The 23,833-nt window shown below is 38.8% G+C and overlaps 1 protein-coding gene across 8 annotated transcripts in view; it reads left to right on the top strand.

Moving 5' to 3' along the window:
* SH3KBP1 (SH3 domain containing kinase binding protein 1) overlaps window positions 1-23,833 on the top strand; it is a 211,858-nt gene that overhangs the window by 174,592 nt on the left and 13,433 nt on the right. For all 8 annotated transcript variants that reach the window (XM_066176909.1, XM_066176911.1, XM_066176912.1 and 5 more), the window contains 5 exons: window positions 1,740-1,841; window positions 5,808-5,859; window positions 9,636-9,716; window positions 12,085-12,247; window positions 16,868-16,953. In XM_066176909.1, the coding sequence (XP_066033006.1) occupies window positions 1,740-1,841; window positions 5,808-5,859; window positions 9,636-9,716; window positions 12,085-12,247; window positions 16,868-16,953 (484 nt within the window). The remainder of the gene's footprint in view (window positions 1-1,739; window positions 1,842-5,807; window positions 5,860-9,635; window positions 9,717-12,084; window positions 12,248-16,867; window positions 16,954-23,833) is intronic.

The raw sequence follows: 23,833 nt of genomic DNA, 5'->3' as shown, positions 1-23,833 counted from the left end.
GGGTGGAGGGCATTATAAAACACACCATGTGATGGAACAGTTGAGTGCACTGATTATTAGGCTGTGCAAGCAAATGGAGCCAAGTGAGAGAGTGCCTTCACACCAGGAGTGAGGGATGCTGGCTCTGCAGCAAGAGGAGAACCCTGCACTGTGCCTGCCCATGCCATGCATGACTGCCTGATTATCTTGGTCTTCCATGGAGCCCTTGACAGCCCTGTCAGTACTCAGGAGATGTTTTGAAAACATCAGCTGATCAAGAATCAGCTTTGGTCACTAATAAAGGTCTTACAGAGCTGGTAAATACCTCCTAAGTAAGTGTGGGAAGGCCTAGGAAATGTCCTACCTGGTGGAGGCCACCCTGCTAAAGAGAAGGGAGAATACAGAAAAGCAAGGATTAGGCATGAGAAAAGATTATCTGAAAAAGAATGAAAGGATTGTTTCATGCCTGCATTACATCAGAGAAAAATACTGAGATGGGGGGGGGGGGGGGAAGCCAAATGCACCAAAACAGACATGATGTAAGAAACCAGGCTCTTTAGCTGGTGTGTTTAGTTAGCACATACTCAAGAGACCAGGGGGACTAAATAAGCTAAATAAAGAGCCTAGAACAGAAAAGTAACAAAAACCACCCCCCGAAGGAAAAAAAGTAATCTTCTTTAATGTCAGTCTGTTTTCTCTCAAATATCATCCAGTGTTTGTCTATGGTAACTTACAGAAAAATACCAACAAGCACAGTCATTGTGAACAATATTTTTAAGACTTGGTATTAAGTATGTCTCACGAAGTTAACCTGCATTTTTCTGTCATTTATTTAGCAGCTGAAATGAAAGGTTTTGTGGAAATCAGGAAAGGTTGGCCAGCCTGATGTTGAGCCAACTGCAAAAATTGGCTGAAGTGGTTTTAAGACTGAGTGGACAATGGGTGACTTTCCTGTAATTGTGTTTTGGAAAACAGCTGAGCTGTCTCGGCTTGAGCTTTCTGGAAAAAAGAATGTGGAAAATCTCAACAGGAAGTGTTCTATGTAGCAAACACACAAAAAAAGGGAATATGGAGCACTGAGGACTTATGGAACAATTTTAACCTTCTCTAAAATGTTGCAGCTTCTGTTCTATTATTCATAACAAAAAAAATTGTGGGTTTTTTAGCATTTAGACTCACTGATGTTACTTATTCACTTATTTTTCTGTACATTGTTTTGCTATACACTGCATTATACTGCTCAGAAATGCTGCAGAAAAATAAGGTGATGGCTGATATTAATCAGGTGCATGATTCCTTATTAATTGGAGGGAGATGGAATTTAAAAATTCCAATGTGTCAGGCTTTTTTTTGAAAGTATGGGAAATAATGGAGCTTTTTTTATCCCCTGATATATGATGTTCAATTAGGTTATTGTCTTTCTGCAGAATGAAGTCAGAGAAACACCGGGTCATGCATGCTCAAAATGCTGACTTGTTTAATAGATCAAATGGTGAACTAGCATTTTGTTTTAGACACAGACAAGGTCTTGAGCTCTTACAGCATGTTCATTGTTCTTTCCTAGCTGCTCCGTGTTATAATGGAATGCTGGGTGGTTATTGAAGTTTTTATCTGATAGATTACCCTGTTAACCTGGCACTCCAGCAAATTGTCATGTTCTAGCAAACAGGGAGGACATTATGCAAGAGAGTACTTCAGCTCAAAAATCTGTTCAGCGCACAAGCACACTGTGGTTTTCATTTTATTTTACTGTTTTGTAGGATTGCATTGATGTGGGTTGGTGGGAAGGAGAACTCAACGGCAGACGAGGTGTCTTTCCAGATAACTTTGTCAAGCTACTCCCCTCAGATTTCGAAAAAGAGGTAAGCAATATATTCTTTCATTTTCACTTGAAAATTCAGAATTAAAGTAGAGCTAAAAGAAATCCTCTTTCAGATATGTGATTTTGACAAAGTTTTACTTCTCATCTAATAACATAAAAACATAAAGGTAGAAAATTTCTGGGTTCGAAAGCATCCATGAAAAGAATGTGTAGCACTCAAAGTCATAATACGGAGTTTCCTTGAAGAGTTTGATTTTTCCATCCAGCCATCCCACCTCCACTGTGCTGCTCTGAAAGCTCTCTGTCCTGTGTCCACTAAGTCATGTGATGCAATGATATCCAGAATTCTTTAATCTTCTCCATTGTTTTTGTGGAGGAATTTGAAAAGTTAGAGTATCACCTGCATGCTGATGGACAGCAGTCAGACACTGTTCCAGAATAAAAAGGGTGAGATTTTAACCGTGGAATTTGAAAAATAATGAGCATTTGGTATCTCAGAGGCGTGTTTCTTTACCTCTCAAAATGACTAAAAAAAAAATGTATAAAACCTATGCAGAAGATTTTTCAGTTCCTATTTATTTGAAAAAGATGACGTTGATATTTGCCAGACAGTATTTAGAAATCCTGTGGTTTCCTGGAATAAAATCATGGATTACTTCCCCCAAAAGTCCATTCCATTTTTAGGAACCCTTTGAGTCATCAGTGGGATATTACAAGCTTGCAATCAGGCTTTTGATGAGTATTTCACAGTGATAGTGTAAGCCTTCTGTGATGAAACCAAAACTTACTGACACCCAGCTTCACTCTTTGGCAATAAAATTGGATGCCAAAGGCAAAAATTAAATAACTTGGAAAGCTTTATTAAGCAACTATTAACTCACAGAGGCTAACATGATAATTGTTGAAAAGGAAAGGAGAAAAGCAGCAAAAACTGTGGGAAATGAAAAGGCAATTCCACAGCAGAGTGCATATCCTGGCCTTAGGCCTGAAAATAAAAGAAGGTGATTTCTAGAAGAAGCAGAAATCAAACACCTGAAGGCATAGTGAGCCTATTATAGAAGAAAAAAAAATCCTTACTGGTATCCATTTTATGTAGGGTAATTATTCAGTCTTTCTGAACTTAAAAATTATGTATCTTTTAAGTGATTTTTAGAATACAATTGACTATAACTTGTAGAGTAAATTAGATATTCAGACACTTGGAAATTGCAGCTAGCTTTGCTCTATTCTTTATTCTGTGGAGAGTAAAATTTTATTAATTTTTGAAATGCCACAGATCTATCCACTTGAGTAAGTAACTGGTAGGACTATAGACCATCTCTCTTTGCTTGAATTGGTGCTGAAAGGGAAGGAGATAAATACTTTACCAGTGATTTTGTCAGGTATTTTCTGATGTGATCCAGAAACCTTGGATTCCATCCCATGGTCTGAAAGTATTTGTTGCAGTAGTTCTTCTGTCTGTTCAACAAAAGCTTGGGATCTCTTCCTGTCTCCTTGTTCAGTCCCCAGTTTTCCAAGCCTGACTTTTCCACACATGCCTATTTATTCCAGGCCTTTTCAATTCACTGCCTAGTCCCAATCTCCACCTCTCAGGTGGTCTCCATTACAGGATTTTCCCCAGAGCTCACTACCTGAGTCCAAGTCACCATCTGCATTTACTTTCTATCCCTACACCAAATTTCTTTATACAGCCTTTTTTTTTCCTCTCCCCTTTTACTCTTTGTCCCAGCTCTGTAGTTCTGTTCTCTTCTTGTCCAACCAGTCCTGGTTTCCTTTCTGTTGGCTTAATTTCTAGTCTGTCTCCGTCACCTTCTCAGTTATCTCATCCAGCCACAGACCGTTGTAAATCCCTCTCACTTCTCCATGTTTCCCTAAGGAGTCTTTTAAGGCTCCTTCTTCACACTACACCCTTTCACCCTTTCTGACCTTGGTTTGTCCTTTTAAAACAGTCTATTTCCCTCTTCAGCTTTCAGTTAAAGCTACTTTGTCAAATGAACCATAGGACCCTTTCTCCTTCGTGTCTGTCTGCAAAAGTGCTTTGGTTTGAATCAGGAGTGACCACAGCGAATCTGTCGCTTGTCTCTCTGCACTTGTTATGCTTTAGAAGACAAAGCGCAGGGGACATAACTTAGACCCCTTACAGGAGAGAACTAAGCCAAAAGACCAAGTGCTAAGGGAGTGCATCTCTTGTATTCCAGCTGCTGATGTATGGTCAGTCCATGGGATCAGTCTCACACCACTCCACAATAAAACCCCAAATGCCTGTATTGTACTGTTGAATCCTCATCGTCAACTATTTCACTCTGCAGCCATTATCAACAGAACTCCTAATGCCCATCACAGGACATTCATTTCCTTTCCAATTTTTTCTTCACTTTTCTGCATTTAAACCTTAAGCCATGTAGCCCAAATTCTTGTAGAAGAGTTTAAGGGACTCACTGTTTGTGGACAATGGCCCAAGGCAGCCAGGCTGTAAAAGATCAATCTGATCTCCTGAGTTCTTGGCCACAGTTTTCTCCGGTTGATGATGGAAGGTAATCTGGTCAGGGTAAGATGGTAGGAGAAGCTTGAAGGTTGCTGGATGACAACTTTGAGATTTAGGATGTTAGGCTTTCCCTGTTTGTGCAAAAACTGGTATTATTTTTTTCTCCAGAGATGATTACATCTGCTAGATTTGAGAGAGATCCCTTGGAAGGGTATGTGGCAAGCACTCAGCCTTCACAGCTGCTCTCTTTCAACACTCAGACCAAGATCTGAGAGTTCTAGAGCAGACACTGAACTAATTACTGCAAGTGAACAAAGCAATTGGTCTTTCTCGAAAGCTTTGGCAAATAGATAGAAAATAATTTGGGGGAGGGCAGGGATCAATAAGAGTTTGAGAGAAAATACTAGGCTAAATGGCTGATTGAAGTTTGGCAAAGCTGTGCGTATCTGGAAAAATCATTTTATTCCACATTTGTTCCACAAGACAATATACATTGCTACATAGCCAGCAATGTAGTGAAAGTGGTTGTGATCAACCTGTAGCAAAGGAAAGAAAGTCCTTCTCAGAAAAAAAAAAAAAAACCAAAACAACAAAACACAACACCACACACACACCCACCAAAAAATAAAAAAATTGGGGTTTTTTGCTTAGAATTTTTTTACAATAATCCTGATTGTTTGCTGAGGTTTTTTTGAAGTGAGAGATAAAGCATGTCATTTGATCTAGCCTGATGCTCCATTTGGTTTTGTTCTCATTCCAACATACATGTGGTGACTGTCAGTGTGCTGTGCATGCATTCACACACATCAGCACGGAACAAAAGCCATCAGTCCCCCAGCCTGCAGGTGAAGGGAAATTGTTCTGGCACTGCCAGAACTGTTGGTGGTCATGTTTCTCAGTCTTACCATTACAGACCTATGAGGAAAATTGTCATAACAGAGAAAGCAAAAGTTTAAAAAGACATATTAGTTGGAATAATTTGTTTAATTTCACCAAACATCTAAAAGTCTGTTCTTTCACAACTGGAACTCTAAATATATCCTAGTAAGTGAATAAAGAGTAACCTTTGCTGTATATCCTGGGTTCTGCATTTTTGCCTCATTTTTGGGTCTGAAAATACCTCAGGTTTTGCCACATGTATCTTGGAGTTTCTTTGTGTTTGGGTTTTTTTTCAAAATGGGTAGGAATATTTACAAGGTTAAATTTTAAAGAAATAGACTTCTTCATTAGATCAAAGGTCATGTATTCCTCCAGTCTTAAGGTACACAAAATGAACTTTCTTAACCCCTCAGCAGGAAATTTTAATTGGAAATATAAAAACGATATTTTATTTGTCAATGCTCTTTTCTCTCTTCAAATTAATTTTAATGAAGTTATTTCAGGAGAAATATGTGACAGATCGCTAGTCTCATGACTTGTAATTATTAATGTTAAGCACTTTATGATTAACTCCAGCCTCTGTATGAATGAGAATTACAGGCCTTTTGAAGCAACCTGTTTTCTTCTATTATTAAATTTTAGAGACCGAAGAAACCACCACCTCCATCAGCTCCTGTCATCAAACAAGGATCAGGTAAAGTGCAGTTGATTTTTTACAGCATATGTCAGTGAGCACATCTCAATCTAAATTAAGTGTATTCAAATTTATATAGAATTCATCTGTATCAAGACTGACAAGAAGATGTCTAGACAACAACTAATAAATCACAATCAAAATGAAAATAGTTGATAACCCTGAAAGACTGTGGTGGGCTTTAAATGTATTGCAGTCAACCATCTATACCACTTCAAAATAACCTAGTTTGGCCCTTAATCATGTTAAATCAGAGCAAGTGTGTAATATTTTGGATTTCTGATTTTTTTTTGTTTGGCTCCCTGATTGAAGTTGATTGTGTGCATGTCCTTGCAGAACAGACACAGTATGTGGAGTCTGATAATACCTGCAGGAGTGCATGTCCTTGCAGAACAGACACAGTATGTGGAGTCTGATAATACCTGCAGGAGAAAACTGCATTCACTACAGATCTGATTTATTCTAGAGACAAAGAGCTTTTTTAGAATATGTATAAAATTGTGCAAGTCTGCAGATATGCATGAATGCTGGATCTGGCTGGCTGCTCCAGGTTATAGGCCATAGATTCTTGGCTTTCAATACTTTCATATCCCTAAGTATGAAACTAAAAGGACTTGCCCTGGATGGTTATATAGATAAAGGTGTTGCAAATGTATTAGGGGGCTGATTCTGTTTTCCAAAGAGATGAGTGCTAGCAAAACTGTTTTTGTGATATGTTATACTGAATTGTGTGTAGATACGGAAAGATACTTCTATTTGTAATTTTAAAATGACCTCTCCATACTAATTTTCAAAAGTGTCTGCATGATTAATTTTTATCATGAAACTTAAAAACAGTTAAAGAATCTACGCACTTGACAGTTCTGAACTCAGAAACCAAATTCCAGTTCCATTCATGTAAAAATACAAATCACAAGGCAGGGCAAACTCTCAGAGTTTTCATTTGTATTGCAGTTGTGGTGGAAACATTACTGTGGCTGGAATTCTTTAATCCCTTAAGTCAGTCAGTTTGCAAAAGCTCTGCAGCAGCACTACTGCTTCCCCCACTGCAGGCACCCATTAAAAACCAAAACAAATACGTCCAATCTCCAGATAGTTTTCTTATTACTGTGATGTGTCCCAGCTTTTGGTGCTTTAAAAAGTAAATTTTACTTTTCTACAGACTTAAGCTGTTAGTAGAAATGCAACTTACACCTATATACAATTTACTGTGAATCGATATGATATAATTTAACTAGTTTGAATTTGTCATGCAGTTCCTTTGAGTACAGAATCATGACCATAAGTATTTGTGTTTCTTATTGACATCCCTGGTTTGTTCTTCACTCTGTCTTGAGACTCAAGGAAATATAAATTTGATTTTAAATCAGTAATAGTGTCCAGAGAGAGCAGTATGACTTTGCCATCTAGTGGTGGTTGTATAACAACGATGTCTTAGTGACCACTCGTTAAAGCCTGACATATTTTGTAAAAACTCTATAAAACTTTATATTAATTTCAATTTATACTGCTATAATTAGAAAATAACACTTTTAATAGGTACCTGCTCACATGCAATGCTGTAACTGTGTCACCATAGCAGGATAATGTGCCCATTTTCAGAAGGAAAAATGGTTGCAAAAAGGAGGCAGACAATTTGATTAAGGCCTTCTAAGTCTATATGAAAGCCAAGACTATTACACTTCTTTCTTACTGGCTGATCAGGCACAAAAGTTTCTTCTGATACATATTTGGAGCTGAAAAATCATCCTATGTTTATTACTGTCCTGACATCCTCTACTTTTTCAAATTATTTCTTCACTGAGATTACACTGTATTTTACCACATCTCCACATCAGGTCTTACTCTTGATAGTAGGTAACAATTTCAGTAATGCTTCTGCATTTTTGACCAGTCAAAGTGTGATGAATAAATTTAAAACTGTCAGTTGCAGCCTAAATAATTAAATGTCAGCATCTTTTGATGCAGAGCATAAAATCACAGCAGAGAATTAGAACTTGCCTTCGTAGTACAAGTGGCATATGTGTAAAGAGGTGTCTATATTTTAGTACAGATAGAAATTTATAATCTTCACAGCAGTAAACTGCCAGGGCCCTCTGTGCTGCACTATTTTACAAAGCAAGGTGAAAACTGGAGAGCTGAATTTAGGAGCACAAATTCCTTATATATAGTCTTTAAAAGCAGTAGGCATTTCACTGGGTAGCTGGGGTATGCTACACAACTGTGTCCAGACGGAGGGGTGGGAATACTCTTGAGTTCCTCTGGGAGCTGATACAGAGCTTCCCAAAACTTCCTTCAAGGTGATTGTCACCTGGGAGCTAAGGCAGGATCATGGTGCCTGCCTGGGTGTTGATTAATTTGCGGGGTCACAATCCAAGTAGAAAGAACAACTGAGCTCCTCAGTGGCTGTAGGCTCATTGTTCTGGACTTGGCCTGAGAATGTCCCTCTGTGTGCTAATGGTGACTGTTAATCATACTGTAATTAGGTATATAGACTTATGTGTCTTTTTGAGCAGAGTAGTGTGTGTAAGATTATCAGTATGTTGACTTGTGCTTTGCATAACTTGTGTTTTGAAAGGCTTTAATTGCTTTGGAGCAACAGCTTCTCCTCTCAGGGGCGAAGTCTTTTTCATAGAATCATTTACGTTGGAAAAGACCCTTAAGATTATCAAATCCAACCATAAATGAGAATTCAGTATTATTTATTGACATGATATGTGGTACTGTTGCCTGTCCAACAGCGCACTTGGGTAAAGGAACAATGGCTGGTGATCACCACGGATGAGTACTGATTTCTAGGAACCAGCTGCAGAAGGGAATTGCTACAGCACATTCAAAAAATGTAAATACACTTGAGAACTGCATATAATAGAATAGATTGAAACAAAAAATTGCCTTGTGCTCCTTGCCCTGCCTCCTCTGCTTTTCTTGGATTTCATCTACTGTAATTTTTACTGAAATGCTGATAGTGTTACCTAAAGCAGTTTTCAGCGGTACTAAAGTTGAAATGGCATTAGCACCTAGTGGTTAGCCAACGCAGCAAAGCCAGTATTCAATAAAGTGTTTCTTATAACATGGGAATTAGAAGATTTTATCTTGCATGTGCCAGGAAATTTTTGCAAAATCTTCCCGTTGTTGGTGCCACAAGTTCCCATATTTCTTGGAGCAACAGAAGTCTGCATGTCAGGGCCTCTAGTACAGAGGCAGAAGAAGCCAGGGGCTTACACCTTCAGGGCAAAAGCTGTCAATTAAAATAATCATGTAAATAGTCATGCAGAATGCTGCCAGCACTGCTCTTCTCCTCCTTCTAACATGTGGAAGTGAACAGCTACTAGTAGTGGAAAAAAAGGGGAGGGATGTGTTAATTTAATGTAAAATAACCTCTGTATATTCAGCTCTATCACGTGTTCTCTTGACATTGCTCAATTAATTGATTTATTCCTAATGTTTCTGCACACTGTTGAGTTGTTCTTCATTTTTGTCTGTAATGATAAAATCTGCAGTTATCAATTTTTTTTCCCCCATAGAATAGTCTGAGAGTGTCTATTCTTTGCGAGTGCACACTTTGGAAACTGTGAACTTGATTATAAAGACATAAATCTAATTGTTATTTTGTCATTATGGTACAGGTGAATATTTGAAATAAATTTATGTTCAGTTTTAGCAAGCCTTTTTCAAATTGGGGAATATAAAAAGCCTAAGAAATTGCAGAATTAAACCTTATGTCACTGTTTTGTTGGCTTGGTCAGAATTCCAAATTTTTCTGCCTTTGACAGGGACCACAGATCGAAAGCATGAAATCAAGAAGATACCACCTGAAAGGCCAGAGTGTCTTCCTAATCGAACAGAAGAAAAAGGTATGAAATGTGCATTCCTGCCTGTTCTCAGCAGAGAACCAATGCACATCCTCATTTCCCACTCTCTGTTTCCATTAAGTGCATTGTTTGGTTGTTTGTTTTCCACTCTGATAGACTGTGATTATAGGCATTTTGGAAAGGCTCTCATTGTTGCTTATGGACTAAATTCAGGGTGTTCAATTGTACCCATCCAGAGCTGTTGAGTATGTGCAGCCACACCTGAAGTCAAGGGGAGATTTGCTCTCAATACATGAAATGCTGTATAAAGCCCAGTGCTCTGTAAAACTCAGGTGCTTAATTGAGTGAAATACCCCAGATTAGTGTGTTCTTTTTTCTTAACATCTGTCTCCTTTGGTTCTCTAGTTGAAAGCTGGGCTGGTGGTTTTCCTGCATCACAAGGGGATTTTGTGGAGATATAGTCATTAATGCTTATGAATCACCCCATTATCATAGCCACAAAAGTAATAGGCAAGGCAGCGAAGAAATGAAGAAATTCTTCAAAGCCACGTTTGAACATTGCGAGAAATGGGACACAGTACCACACAGAGCAGGGACAAGCAAATTAAACCTTTAATGGTTTCATTGTGCTCATTGTGAATGGTGAATAGTCTCAGGAAAATATTTTCCAATTGAAGATGGTGTCAAGTTTCATGTGTTAAGTGGACTATTAGATTGTATGAACAAGTTTGTTTATGGGATTTCTTAATGTCTAAGTATTTGAACTTGCAGCCTTTTAAAAGGCACGTGTATGCACATGACTAAATATGTGGTTATAATTTAGTGACAGAACCTTCCGACTTTGCACCATGATCTGTTTCTGGATATAGATCTTAGTGATCTGACAGGTTTTTTAGCTGTTTCCTCGACATAGGTTTACTTTTGGTTCCATGTGCTACTTCTCGCTGTTATCTTAGCAATAAAACCCTTTGCTTTCCATTTTTGGATTTACAAAGCAAACTGCTAAAACAGCAGAGGAAATTAAAATATGTTACTCTCCTGGGCTATAAATATCTGTAACTTCTCGAAACGTTGAAAAGAGGCTGTTGGAGTTGTGCCTACATTTCAGGAGTACCAGGGAGTGGCAGGGATCGCTCACATGCTGTGGCAGGAGGGGTGGCACAGGGACGTCCTTTGAGCTGTGTATTGGCACACTGCCCAGTCTGTCCCTCATACAATTTAGATTCTTGGACACTGACGCAGTATAAATTGTCATAGGATTAAGTGTGTAAAAATTACACAGTATGCTGGAAAAGTTTCAGTGTTATGAGGACCCAATGACTGCATCTGCTCAAAGCATACTGCCTGGGAACAATAGTCACTAGCTGGACTATTCCAAACCTAATGTGCATTGTGTTTCTGGGGATTTATTCCATGATCCTCTCATTAATTGGCTCTCATTAAGAACCCATTAAGCAATACCCTGTAACATTCCCAATACCTCCTATATGTATACAGAAGAGTAACATTCATGGCATATCGTAGGCAGCATTGTCAAGGGAAGTGGGGTGTTAAAATAGTAGGATGTAGAGAGGAGAACTTCAGTTCCTTGGAGAGTTTTGTCCTTTCTTTAAGAAAAATCAGGCCTTCTGTGGTGTGGCAAACATGCTTATGTGTTTGTTTTGTATTAGGAATTTAGAGCATATTATTTAGAAGGGTAATTAATGTGTATTGTACTTTACACATGCCCAGGTCTTGCTTGCATGGCGTTGGACATTAGCATGGCAGCACTCCCTAACTATGCAGAATCAATTCTGCAAATGCTCTAAATTTTCATCAGCAAGCTGAAAAATTCGGCATATGAGTCTGTGCTTAAAACCTAAATAATAGGTCTGATTTTTCTGAGAAGTTACATCCTGCGAGACATGGTTAAATTTTTGTGCTTGTATTTTATTTTCACCTAACTGTAGTTCACTTGAAACATGCTTCCCCCCCCCCAACTGTATTTCTTTGTCCAAGAGATGTTAAGAATATCCAGCATAATTACTTTTGTGACCTTCTAAATTAATATTGCTTTGTATTAAAATTTAAAGTAAGGTGTGCTCATGGGTAGTTGTAATATATGGTAGGTAATTTCATGCCATTCTTGTACTTCATAGTCAGAAACCAGTAAGTTACTAAAATAAAAAATAGTATTCCATTAAGACACTGCACACATTTTGGCTGAGGAGTTGCAGGCAGAACAGCCAGTCAGGTTGAACAACTGATTCGTTTTTCAAATGAATGATTTAGAACAGAAATAGGAAGGCTTTTATTTGTATGCAGTCTATCTACAGTTGAAGATTTCTCCTTTGAATGGAGACTTGTAAGTGCAAACGAATTCCACTCAATAATATCCCTGTCCTTTTTTCTGGAAATTATTGATTTAAAGAAAGATCAGAGAGAGAGCAAAAGCAGTTAGACTTGCAGAAGCCTTCAGTTCCTGCCATACCTCCGAAGAAACCTCGGCCACCCAAAGCCAACGCTGTGAACAGACCTGGTACCTTGCCCCCGAGACGACCAGAAAGACCAGTTGTGCCTGTGACTCATGCAAGGTATTGCTTTTCTTCCATCCAGTGATTTTGAGATTAGTGGAAAAAATCATGCATTTAAAGAATTTAGGTTTTACAGTTTATATCCTCCCAATTTATTTCACAGTAAGCTGTATTTAAAGAACAAGGAAAAAGAAGATCCTTAGAGTCATCTGGCTGGATCATAACTATCTTTTCAATAATAGCAGTCTTAGACTGTTCATGACTGGTTCATTTCTACTGATGAAATTCTACTGTTACTGCAGCAGGGTAGAATGTGTGGGAAATACCTTCATCAGAGTGTTACTCTGATCTTGACTTTCTTCGTTTACCTCAAATTATTTATCGCAGCTTAGCTTGGGCACTAAGTCAGTGGAAAAGCTTGAATTGTGCCTAGGAATAGCATTGGGCAATGCACGTTTCAAATACTGTCAGCCTGGTTTCAGTCTGCTTTCTTTTTATCAGTTTAGATCAAACTTCAGCAAAATAACACGTCTTCCATGCTCTTTTAGCTGGTGCCACTACAGAACTGGGCTGTCAAGTATTTATGCTCTAATACTGGTTGTTACTCTGCAGTTACATTATGCTTTTTGTCAGAGATGGTTACAGCCTTTGAGGAGCACTGAGAAATTGGACTTGCCAACACAAGTCCATTTATTCTGTGCTAGAGCAAAGGTTGCAGAAATTAAAGGCCTCACTGTAGTCCTAATCAAGTCTAGGTGGCTACATTTTAGTCATCAGCATCTGGGTTGTGTGCACTGTAGATTTCCTTTATGCATAGTGTTCATTAGATGAAAACCAGAATAAAAGCAATTGCCTGAAATGGGCAAGCTGTACGTATTGCAGAAGAACGAGAATATAGCCATGGAAATATTTTTACTATTGTACTATTAGGAAAATTAGCTGCCATTGATCTACTGGAGTTCAAGTATAGTAATGGTGAATTAAACACCCAAATAGAGTGAAGGTTAGAGTAGAGTGAAATGCTTGACATTGATTCCCTTCATTCCTCCACATATGGTTAAATTAAAAAATGCTTTTAGTGAGAAATCTGGGGCAAATGGAAAGAAAAAAGGGCGCCTGGCTTGTGCTCCCAGTTTCATCTGACTGGAATGCTTTGGTTGTGCATCTCTGAGTACTTACCCTTCTATCCAGATGCTACTTCCACAGCTTCTTTTGGACTTGGCTTTGAACATGTTTGCCCAGTTGCTCCAAAATACAGTCCATACCTGCTGATCACCTGGGCACACTTGGAAATACAAGTATTTGCTACAATCTTCAGATGTAGCTATGTGGTGTCTTGGAAAGACCAATACATACCCAAGTGTTCAGTTCAGTGCTGAGGCATGCAGTGGAGTAGCTATTCTTTTATTTTATCCTTTGCCTGAAATATTTTAAACATACTATAAATTTTTAGCATTTAGAATTTTGGAAGGGTATTTTGCTGCTCTTGTGTTTTCCATTTTTTTTTTTAAAGTACAAAACTGTATGAAGCAACATTGTATTTTTTTAAATATTTCAATTTTCATTAATAAAAGAGTAATTATTTAAGACCTACTGGTATCCATTTCCAAAATCAGAAAAACCTAAAGCGATTAGAATAAAAATTGAATCAGCAGAACTTTTGCTGACCTGTTGTGGTTTAACCCTGATGGGCAGCTGAGCCCCATGCAGACACTTGCTCGCTTCCCCACAGTGGGACAGGGGTGAGAATCAGAAGGGCGAAAGTAAAAAAACTTGTGGGTGGAGACAAGGACAGTTAAACAGGAAAAGCAAATGATGCATGTGCAAGCAAAGCAAAGAATGTTGCTACTTCCCGTGGGCAGGCAGGCGTTTGCTATCCGCTAGAAAGCTGGGCTTCATCACCTACTGTGGTGACTTGGGAAGACAAAAGCCTTAACTCCAAACCACCCCCACTTCTTCCTTCCCTCACCTCTTCATGCTGAGTATGACATCGTGTGGTGTGGGACATCCCTAGGTCACTTGGGGTCTGCTGTGTCCCCACCCAACTCCTTGTCCACCCCCACCCTCCTCACTGGTGGGATGACAGAAGCAGAAAAGGCCTCGACTCAGTGCAAGCACAGCTCAGTAATAATGAAAACACCCCTCCCCGTTATCTATGCTGTTTGCAGCACAAATCCAAAACATAGCACCATGCAAGCTGCTGTAAAGAAAATTAACTCTATCCCAGCCAAATCCAGTGCATGGTCCTTAGGGGAAAATTGCTGTAGTTACAAAGTGAGTCCCGTGACATTTCCATGGCAAAGAGGAAGCCAAAGAGGCTTTTCTTCTGTCTTGAGTAAGTGGCTTGCAATTTATGCATCTCACTGACTTTTTGTAGTGATGATTGCTTTTCCATTTAAATATAACGCTCCTTCACTGGAGGCAGAGTAGGGCTTCAAGGGCAACAGGACAGATAAAAACCATGTGGGACAGTGAATAGCTGTCAGTCTGTTCCAAAGGCTTTACACCTTACTTAGACACACCATGATTATACAATTTACAGATAAGTCAATTCTCTGGATTAGGCAAGCCATAAACACCCATAGAAGATGCATCTTTACAAAAAGTTTAAACCAATCCATGTCCATGCTACTGCTAACAGGGTTCCTTGTCCTGGCACCCCATTCCCACAGCCTCCCTTATGTTTAGCACTAGCATTTGTGCAGCTGCACAGCCATATGGGTCAGGGAGTTGCTCCAGATGGCAATTAATCAGTTTGCAATGGGACTTCTATTAGTGTGGGGTTTCTCTCAGGCTGATCATCTGTCTGGTCAAGCTGACAGCCTGTCTGTATGGACACGAGCAGAGAGGGACACACTGCAAATGAGAAAGGAGGGCTCCACTCCTTTCCCGACAGTATGAATGCAGAGTGGCACAATAAGCCTTTGATTCTTCTGACAAGCAGGGTTGGGGTTTTTTTGTGGAGCTGTTGCCATATATCTTGGGATCTTTTGTAGGCAAATGGTAAATGTTGTGACTCTCAGCCCTAAATCATGCCATTCTAAGAATCTCTCCAGAGCCATACTCGCACGTTTCCTTAAGTGCTTCCAACTCACATTGTGCTCTCAGACTGCTGGGAAATGTATGTGTGCAAAACAGAGTCTGCAATCAGATGCTCATTGCTCTGTCAGCCAAGAAACTATGTTGCTTCTTATAGATTTACAAATATATAAGCAATATAAGAAAAAGTTAAAGACTAAAAAATAGAAAAACTTAATTGTTCAGGTAGATCAATTGGAAGTACCCTTATTTATCATCTTGCCAATTAGTACTTTTTTCTATGCGTGTGTTAAATTTCTTCTGTGTCCTTCCTGGTGCAGACTGCCTGCCATAATGAGAGCTGTGGAGGACTAGTTTGCTTTTAATCTGATTGTCTGTTTTTTTGTTCACTTTTCACCCTTTCACAGGGTTTAGTGGCATATATATTCACTTAATCTAGGACTTCCTCTGGGTTTTAATAAAAATGTTCAGCTCTTTATCACAACCTTCCTGAGGTCTGAAATAGGGTTTTAGCCACTTTGGGTTTTGCTCATAAGCTGCTGCCATGAGTTGAGGTTCAGGCCATCTGTCATCAGCTTACGGTATCAAAAGCAGAGACCAACAAAAAAATCAACAAGATTTGTGAGCTCACCACGTATTTTACTGTCAACAGCTAATTATTGCACTGTATAGTACATATCTGCCTGGGTTGTTTCGGGGCAGATCTATATTTTTATCCCTAAATTGGGTACCTTACATACATCATAATTTTTATACTGTTACACGGGGAATAGTCATTGTAGAAAAACTATTGTATTTGTCAAGGGACCTGATAATGATGGCAAGTACAATGTATTGCATTAACTGAACAGTTGTTATCACAGTAAATATCAGAGATTTGAGTGACCTGTGCAATACTGAGGTACTTTCCTACCACTGTTTTTTTTAATTTTGTTTCAATAGGTAGATTATTTTAGTAAACTCAAGTACTTGTGGGATAGAATGTTCTCCAAAGCAGCAATAATTTTGTTGCTTTTGTTTGATCTCCTGTTTGATTTTAAAATAGCTCCTCTGTATAAAGTATCATAGCTCCTGCCACTTGACTATTCAAAAGACATTTCTGATGAATTAGGTGATCTTGGTTCTTTGGACTGTGGAAACAGTATTCATAGTCTAGTCTCATAAGAAAAGTGCAAAAACATGGTAGAGGAGTTGCATTTATGAGTAAATACTGGGAACTACTCAAACACACAATGCTAGCTTGAGGTTCTCTTGCTTTCTGCAGCATTCCAGGAAATCCACTGCTGTAGCTTGTGCAAGCCAATTAATTAGAAAAAACTACAAAGAAGATGTTGAAGAATGTCCCCTTGCCCTTAGGTTTCCTCCGTGTTGAGATGCTGTGAACGTCTGAAGAATTATTCCGGACGCTACGGTGTCTAAAATAGGCTTTTTTGACAGGTGTTAAGGAGAAATGGGATAAGGTTAATCCATACAGCATGTCGACTTGCTAGAGATTGCTCTTGCTGACATTGCTATTACTCTGGTGCTGCAAAGGAAGAATACTTTGCTCTCTCATCATTAATTGCAAGTTAGCTATCAATTTACTGTAACCCACACAAAAAACTCCCAATAAAACATCTCCTCTTCTTGATCCACATGCAGGAGTGATAGTCCAAAAGTGGAATTAGTGGGCAGTACAGTACCCGGCACTCTAGAGAAAGACTCCTCTGAAAGAAGCAATGACATCGGTAAGTTATAGTGCTTTCTACAGTTTGCCTAAGAAATTTATGGTGCAAGTTTCTGCTTTTTAGTGACTTGTGTATGATTCAAGAGGCAGATTGAGGATTTGGCAATGAATGTGAGTGCTTTTATATCAAATTTTAACTGCAGGATTAAAGGATCATTTCTACTTCACGTAAAGTAGTTTTGTTTGGGTTTTCTATTAAAAAAAAAAACAAATAGCAAGTATGGAATAGTGAGCTATTTTGAATAGGAAGGCTCTTGTTATTTTTGTTTAGAAGTCTAAAACAAATGAGAAGGCCAACAATAATAAGGCGTACTTGTTTAACTGATGTAATAGTGCTGCCATGGTTTTATTACTGCGAAAGATTGTGGGTTCGGTGCAGTTAATAATCTTCACACTTTCCAATACAAAGGAACAGAAACCCAGTTCAGGTCAGTTTGACTAGATTTTACTGCATACACCAGTTAAAAGCAGTCTGAATTTCTGTTGTAAACAACTTCTGTTTGTGGCCCATGAACCATTTAATCAGGAAGTCACCTGGAAAGGAGCAACAACAGGTTATTTTTCGGTCTTCTCTCACCCTCCTTCCTCCTCAAGTTGGCAGAGCAGGAGTGCTGGTGTTTGCTGGTGGGTGCTGCAGAGCATGGCCCCTGTGAGCAGGGCGCTGTGAGCGCTGTCCCGGGCAGTGGGGACGAGCCCAGAGCCCAGAGCCATCTTCTGCCTGTGCCTCCACAGCGCAGCAGCTGCTGCTGTCGCTCTCTGTGCTCGCAGCTGTGCCCACGCACACCCTGCCCGAGCCTGGGATCCTGCCTGTGCAAACACTGCTACCCTTCACCCCGGCATGAAATGTCATTTTGGTGTGGTGGTGTCTCCCCAGGCTGCTTTATTAGTAAAGCAGTTCTGTGCAATAGCATCCTTTCAACTTCCAAACACGTCTTTTCCTCAGATTTGGAAGCAGAACTTTAGGTTATAAGGGAATTTTAATTGCAATATAACAACAGAACACTAAATGCATTTCACACAGGTCTCTGAGCTTTCCAGCATACATTTATCTGCTCTTTGTAAAGCTTCTGCTGTTGCTGTTGTTATTCTGGAGTAGCAGGTAGTATGTTTTTCCCAGGTGTTCATTTGGCTTAAACATGGAAAGCTAGAAGCTCGTGATAAATGGCATGAACGTTTTTTTGGTAGAGATTATTAGAAAGGAATGGTTATGGAGATGCAGACAAATTCTACCATTTAGTTTCTTAACTATGTTTACAAATCTGCTTCAAAGCACATAAGCGTCTGTTTACATGAAAGTTATGAGTGCAGGTAGCATATGCTACCTGTGTGTGACGGAGGTAAACTTTTTTATTCCTTGGTTTAGTTTCCTTGGAATCACTATCAAGATAAAAGCTTAGAGTGTTTTGTACTTTTTAGTTTTGTTGGTTATGGTTTTATTTTGGTTTTTTCTTAACGTGTTAGGCAGGAAATCTGATTTGAAGGAACTCTTGTTCATTTCCAGAACATGGAGGGGGAGAGGAGGGTAGCAGAGGGAGGAATTTTGGTTGTTTTGGGGTTTTTTTTTAGATGCAGAATAGGAGCAAACAAGAATCCATAAACCAAACCATAGCGTGTTGCAAAGGGTTTAGCTGATGTCCTCCTGTTACCACTTACACGGAGAACCTATTGAGCTCAAGGATAAAATAGTGTGAATACTTAAATAAGTAGAACTTGATAGGGTCAAACCAGAATGGCATTTACAAGGGCAAATCATGTCGTTCTAGCCTGTTAGACAACTTGTTAAAAGAAAAAAATAAATAAATTATGGTTTTGAATTGAAAGGGGATCCAGAGATCAAAACTGTTATAAATTTTCAGGCGGCTTTTGACAGCTCGTGTAAAATACTGTCAAATAAATAAAAAGCATTTTAAGAGAGGGCAGAGCAATAAATCAAGGCTTAATAAGGAAAACCAATTCAGAGTCGATTAATGTCTTTTCCTATGAGGAGAGGTTTGGAGTTCAGAGTAGTTTATGGTGCAACGTAATTGTGGAGATTTATGATAAGAGTGTGATTTTGTTTAATTTATTTACAACGAGAACAATGGGTTGGAGAAGTCTTGTGACTACATGAGTTACTAGAAAAGATGATGGATGTTTGAGTGGGGTTGTGCAGTGTACTCCAAAACACTGGTGGATCTGGCTGTGTGAGTCCAGACTATTTAACAGTGATAATATGTCCTACTGGTTTTGCCCCTATGTCATGTGCTCTGTAGGAAGGACAACCTCAGCTTCTCTGAGGCCCATCCCTCCTGTCAAAATGGATTTGATTAAATCTATCATTTGGTGTCTTTTCAGAAATCCAGATTTACACAACAAGTTAGAGTAGACATGTTACAGAAGAGGTGTGACTTAGCAGTAGCCTCTGATGAAAATTGAAGTTTAATGGCCTAGATAGCAGCTTGGATGCATGACCATTCTGGTTAGTGGGCTCCTCTTTAAATGTTCCATTAGTCCAATGCCATTCCCAGTCCCTCAGAGCTCTCAGGGAGAACAGGGGGAAAAGCTACAGTCACTTGCAAGTTGCCATGCCCTCTTTCATGCTTATGCTGAGTACTGATGGTGAATTGTGCACTGAAAATGAATACCTCCTGAGCACCTCCTGGCTTCTTTGCACTAGTGATGTTAAGCTGGGTAGTGGCTGTCACTTTCTTAGTCCTATAGCCAGCCTAAAGCTCTTGTTCCTTTCATGCAGAGCAGAGAGATGGACAAAAACAATGGAGAGACAGTTTTGGGTATTAAAGCAAACCAAACTAATGCTGGATAGAGAACAGTTCTTTATTCTGTGAAGCCTTAAGGATTTTTAAGTTGATTTCTTTTCTTTACTGTGATGAAACCAAAACTTCTGTGGTAAGGGAGAAGATACAGGGTTCTTCCCTATGCCATCTCTCAAAAAGCAAACAACTGATCAGCAGCAATGAAATCAATAATGCCATCAACAAGTGAGCAGCAATATGCTGAGCTGAATTGGGAATCCAGGTTCAAAACTCCCATTTTGACTAGGTCCCTTGGAAATGGCTTTTTCCTGTTTATTTTCCAAGTAATATTCTACCAGTGGATCAGTGTTCTCTAACCAGAAAACCCCACACCATTAAAAGATTTCTCCCCCTACTTTATCAATTGGGAAAATCACAAATGCTTGAGCAAGGTTGAGGTGATGTGTAATAATGTTCTTTGAGTTGTGTATATTAAAAAGTTATTTTTATGTAGATATTAGCTCATGGCTTGGTTTCCTTAACATGTTCAGCTTCACATGTAAATTTGTTGATGATAATTCAGTACTGATTGCAATTTTTCAAACTGCACTGACAAGAGGAAATTCTGCTTAACAACATCATTGCTGATTGTAGATATAATATAATGGCAGCTCTTATTTCTGTTGTCCATGCATTTACTTCTTTTCACAATCTTTACAAAAGCCATTGGAAAACTAGCCTTCAGAATATATTATTTAAGAGGAACCATTCACCATTCCTCCTCACTTTTTCTTTTGCTTTCTTTTTCCCTGTTTTCAGTGATGTCTTTACTTTCCTTTCCACACATCTTGCATTCAACTTTTCCTATTTACATCTCTTTGCCATGGCTAACTATTCTTCATTCCATGAGGGTAAGGCTTTTTTTTTTTCCATTTCTTTTCTATCCTGTCTTTGGTTTAGTTCACAATGCATAACAAGCAAGTACAAAAAGAAGCATTTTGTAGAATGCCAAAGTTTACATGGATATTACAGATTTATTTTTAATTAAAAGTTGAAATTGAGCATACTGCGACAGAAAATCTTGCATCATAGTATTGAAATGAGAAATCATTATCATTTAATGCATCATAAGAAATTTTAGTGACAAAAGTGACGTGCAGTTTGCATGTGGTGTTTGTCAATGCTCTGGATTCATTAACCTGTTCTTGCAGACATATTTTGTCATCACAAAGTGTAATGCATATATTTCATTGTGTAAAAGCATTTAGACACATATTAGTATGGTAGTCTAGTCTGAAAGAGGAAAAAAATCACAAGAAACATACAGTAAAAATACGAAGAGTTTTCAGGGGCACTCAGTGGAAAATGTTTGGTCATGTACCCAGGGCTGTGGTTAAATCAGAGTGGTTACTTACATCTGTTGGTACATCTCTACCAACAACTGGTCTGGTTTGGCAGTGGCTTTTTGAGCTTTTAAAATGCTTCTAAAGCAACATAAGCTATACTGACAATAAAATAAACCCTGTTCTACAAACTGTTGTTCCTACATAGAACTACATTGATTTCAACAGCTTCAATTCATGCTTTGTAGCATAACTTGACCTTTTTTTTAGGTGACATGTTTCTTTTTAATTTCATAAAGAATTTTGTATATGAGGGCCAGTGTGATGACAGAAACATCCAGCACATTTAATAGCTTAGTGGATTGAGTACTGGCCAAACACCAGTGTACCCACCAAAACAGTGGATCAAGCACTAATGCTTTCCAAAAAATGGTACTGAGTTACTTCAGCAAGTCAGGATCAGTCCTAAGTCTTCTAACTGACTACACAGACACACACGTGGAATCCTGAAACAAATCTTCTCAATCCAAAGCAGGGTTGCTTTGCCATCATCTAATTCTTAAAACCATATGGCTTTAAGCTAAGTGGTTTAAGGAATAAGACACAAAGAATTAAAAATAATGAATCTACTGTGGAAATGATCAGTTAATCCCCACAAGAAGCAATTTCTGTGCTTTCCAGAAAGACTGAATTGCACAGAGCCAAGTGGACATATCTTTACAATATTTTTCCTGGCTCTTTGCGCATTTTTACTTAGTATTTATGAAAGCAGTTAATAATCTTCATCAGTGCTAACATAAGGCACATATGCCTTCATTGATTCCTACTGAAACATCTAAGGAACATTAAATGAAATATCGTAAGAGCCTCCCTGGAAGCTGGTTAGTGCAAGTCAGTTTTTTCGCATTTCCTCAGACTTTAATCTGCAGGGTATTTGCTGGTGGATCATGGAGTACTGGCCAAAGCCATGTGATTACCCGTTCTTTTTTTTCGGTCCCTCCCTGCAAGACTGGCACTAGCTTGCCTGAAAGGGTAGTTAAAAATACCCTCATGAAAATATCTAATAGACAAACAAAAAAAAAATCTTCAGTATATCATGTTTCCTTGGACTGTATTTGCAGTTGTTCTAGAGCTGTATTTGTCAGGAGAGGTGATGGCTGTGCCTCTGACTGCAAGAAAAAATGATCTAATAAGATTTGGCCCGCACTAGGGAAAGAGATGGAGAATATTTCCAGTAAAAGGTTGTAGAATGGAGCAGGTTTGTCTTAAAATCACAGGCTGTTTTACTGTGAGATATTAAAATTATTTTGCCTGAAAACACAGAATAAAGTTGGAAAATCAGAAAATACTGGTAAATATAAGGGTTGGAGGACAAAATGTTGACTCATATAATGAAGATCAAAATCTGTCTGAACCTCTTTCTATGCTGCTATTCATGCTTATTTTAATAGGGCAAAGCAAAGGAACAGAATTGCCCGACTGGTTTAAGTTGTAATATTTACATCAGTGAGTCAAAATCCCTCACAAACATAGTTGTGGACTGTAAATATTGTAATCAGGAATATGGTAATGGTTCTTTATATAAATTAAGTAGGACTCTTGCCCTGAGGGGTTCAGAAGAAAGCAGTAAACTAGAAATTTAAATTGGTCGTCATGTGTATCAAGTTGAGGTGCCTGAAAACAGCATATCCATTTCTTCTAGCTCCTCAGTTTTCTTGACCTTTCAGTTCTTTCTTGGCATGTTCCAAATTGTTAAAAATAAAATCCTTATGAGGGCACTGGCAAGTGGTTATTAGCAAAGCTCATTATGGCGACTTTCTGCATTCAGCTATTAAAGCAATAAAAGTCAGGATTGAAAGGGGAGAAGATAATTGGGTGCTTTAGGAAAGGTTGTTTAAAGTCACAGCTGTCCAGTGACTGTCCTGGGGAGCCAGGTGAGCTGTCCTGTTTCACTCCAGGGCACAGAACTGTGTGGGCAGGCCTCCCTGGCACATCACTCTTGCACTCCTGAACAAAGGAGTGTTGCAGCCAGGGAGTTCTCCTAAAACTGCATTACCCAAATCTCAAAAAACAATCTGTGATTTATTATGGGTGAGATTTGCTGCCTAAACCCTGACTGGGAGTATGGCTGTATTCCTCAAAGGGTGTGATGCTGTTCAGCATGGAGGGAGTAGCAGAATCTGGGTGCTTGAAGTAGTTAAAATAATTGTAGTCTTCTGAAAATGCCCACTAATATTCAGATTATTGAGTTCTTTTTTGATTTCTACTATATATTGGATGGGCACTAATGCAGAAGATTTTGTCTGCAGTGTGTGTCTCATTTGACAGCTTTAAGGATTACTCCATTTAAAGACAGTATATATACTATTTCACATGCCTGTTGTCAAACTGCTAAATGTATTGAAAATGATTATGAAATGAAATCCACCTCTGGCTTTTGTGACATAATCTTCTTCAAATGAAATGAATGCCAACTTTGCCTCATTTCCTTCAGCCCTGCTGTATTTCTGTTCTGTGAAACCTCACCATTAGCATTCTGAAAGTGTTGATTCTCTTATATATCACTTCCCATTTCAGTTTTTTCAAGGTGAAATCTCTCTAGTAATTATAAAAACTTTCTGTCATCGTTATGTATAAATGACTTTGCCCAAATACTAAAAAATCTAAATGGAAGATAAAGCCTAGCCACATTTGATGTCAGAATAGTAAATGCAGAGGATAAAAGATGTAAGGGAGGAAGCATAACCACTTAACTTCTTATTTCTGGGGTCTTTTGGGGGCAGGGACTGAAGGTTGTTTTCTAGGA

This window comes from Chamaea fasciata, unplaced genomic scaffold, assembly GCF_029207755.1.
Source record: "Chamaea fasciata isolate MVZ Bird 193981 ecotype frontalis unplaced genomic scaffold, bChaFas1.0.hap1 SCAF_2, whole genome shotgun sequence".
Lineage (NCBI taxonomy): Eukaryota > Metazoa > Chordata > Aves > Passeriformes > Sylviidae > Chamaea > Chamaea fasciata.
This window is presented reverse-complemented; position numbering and strand designations above follow the sequence as displayed.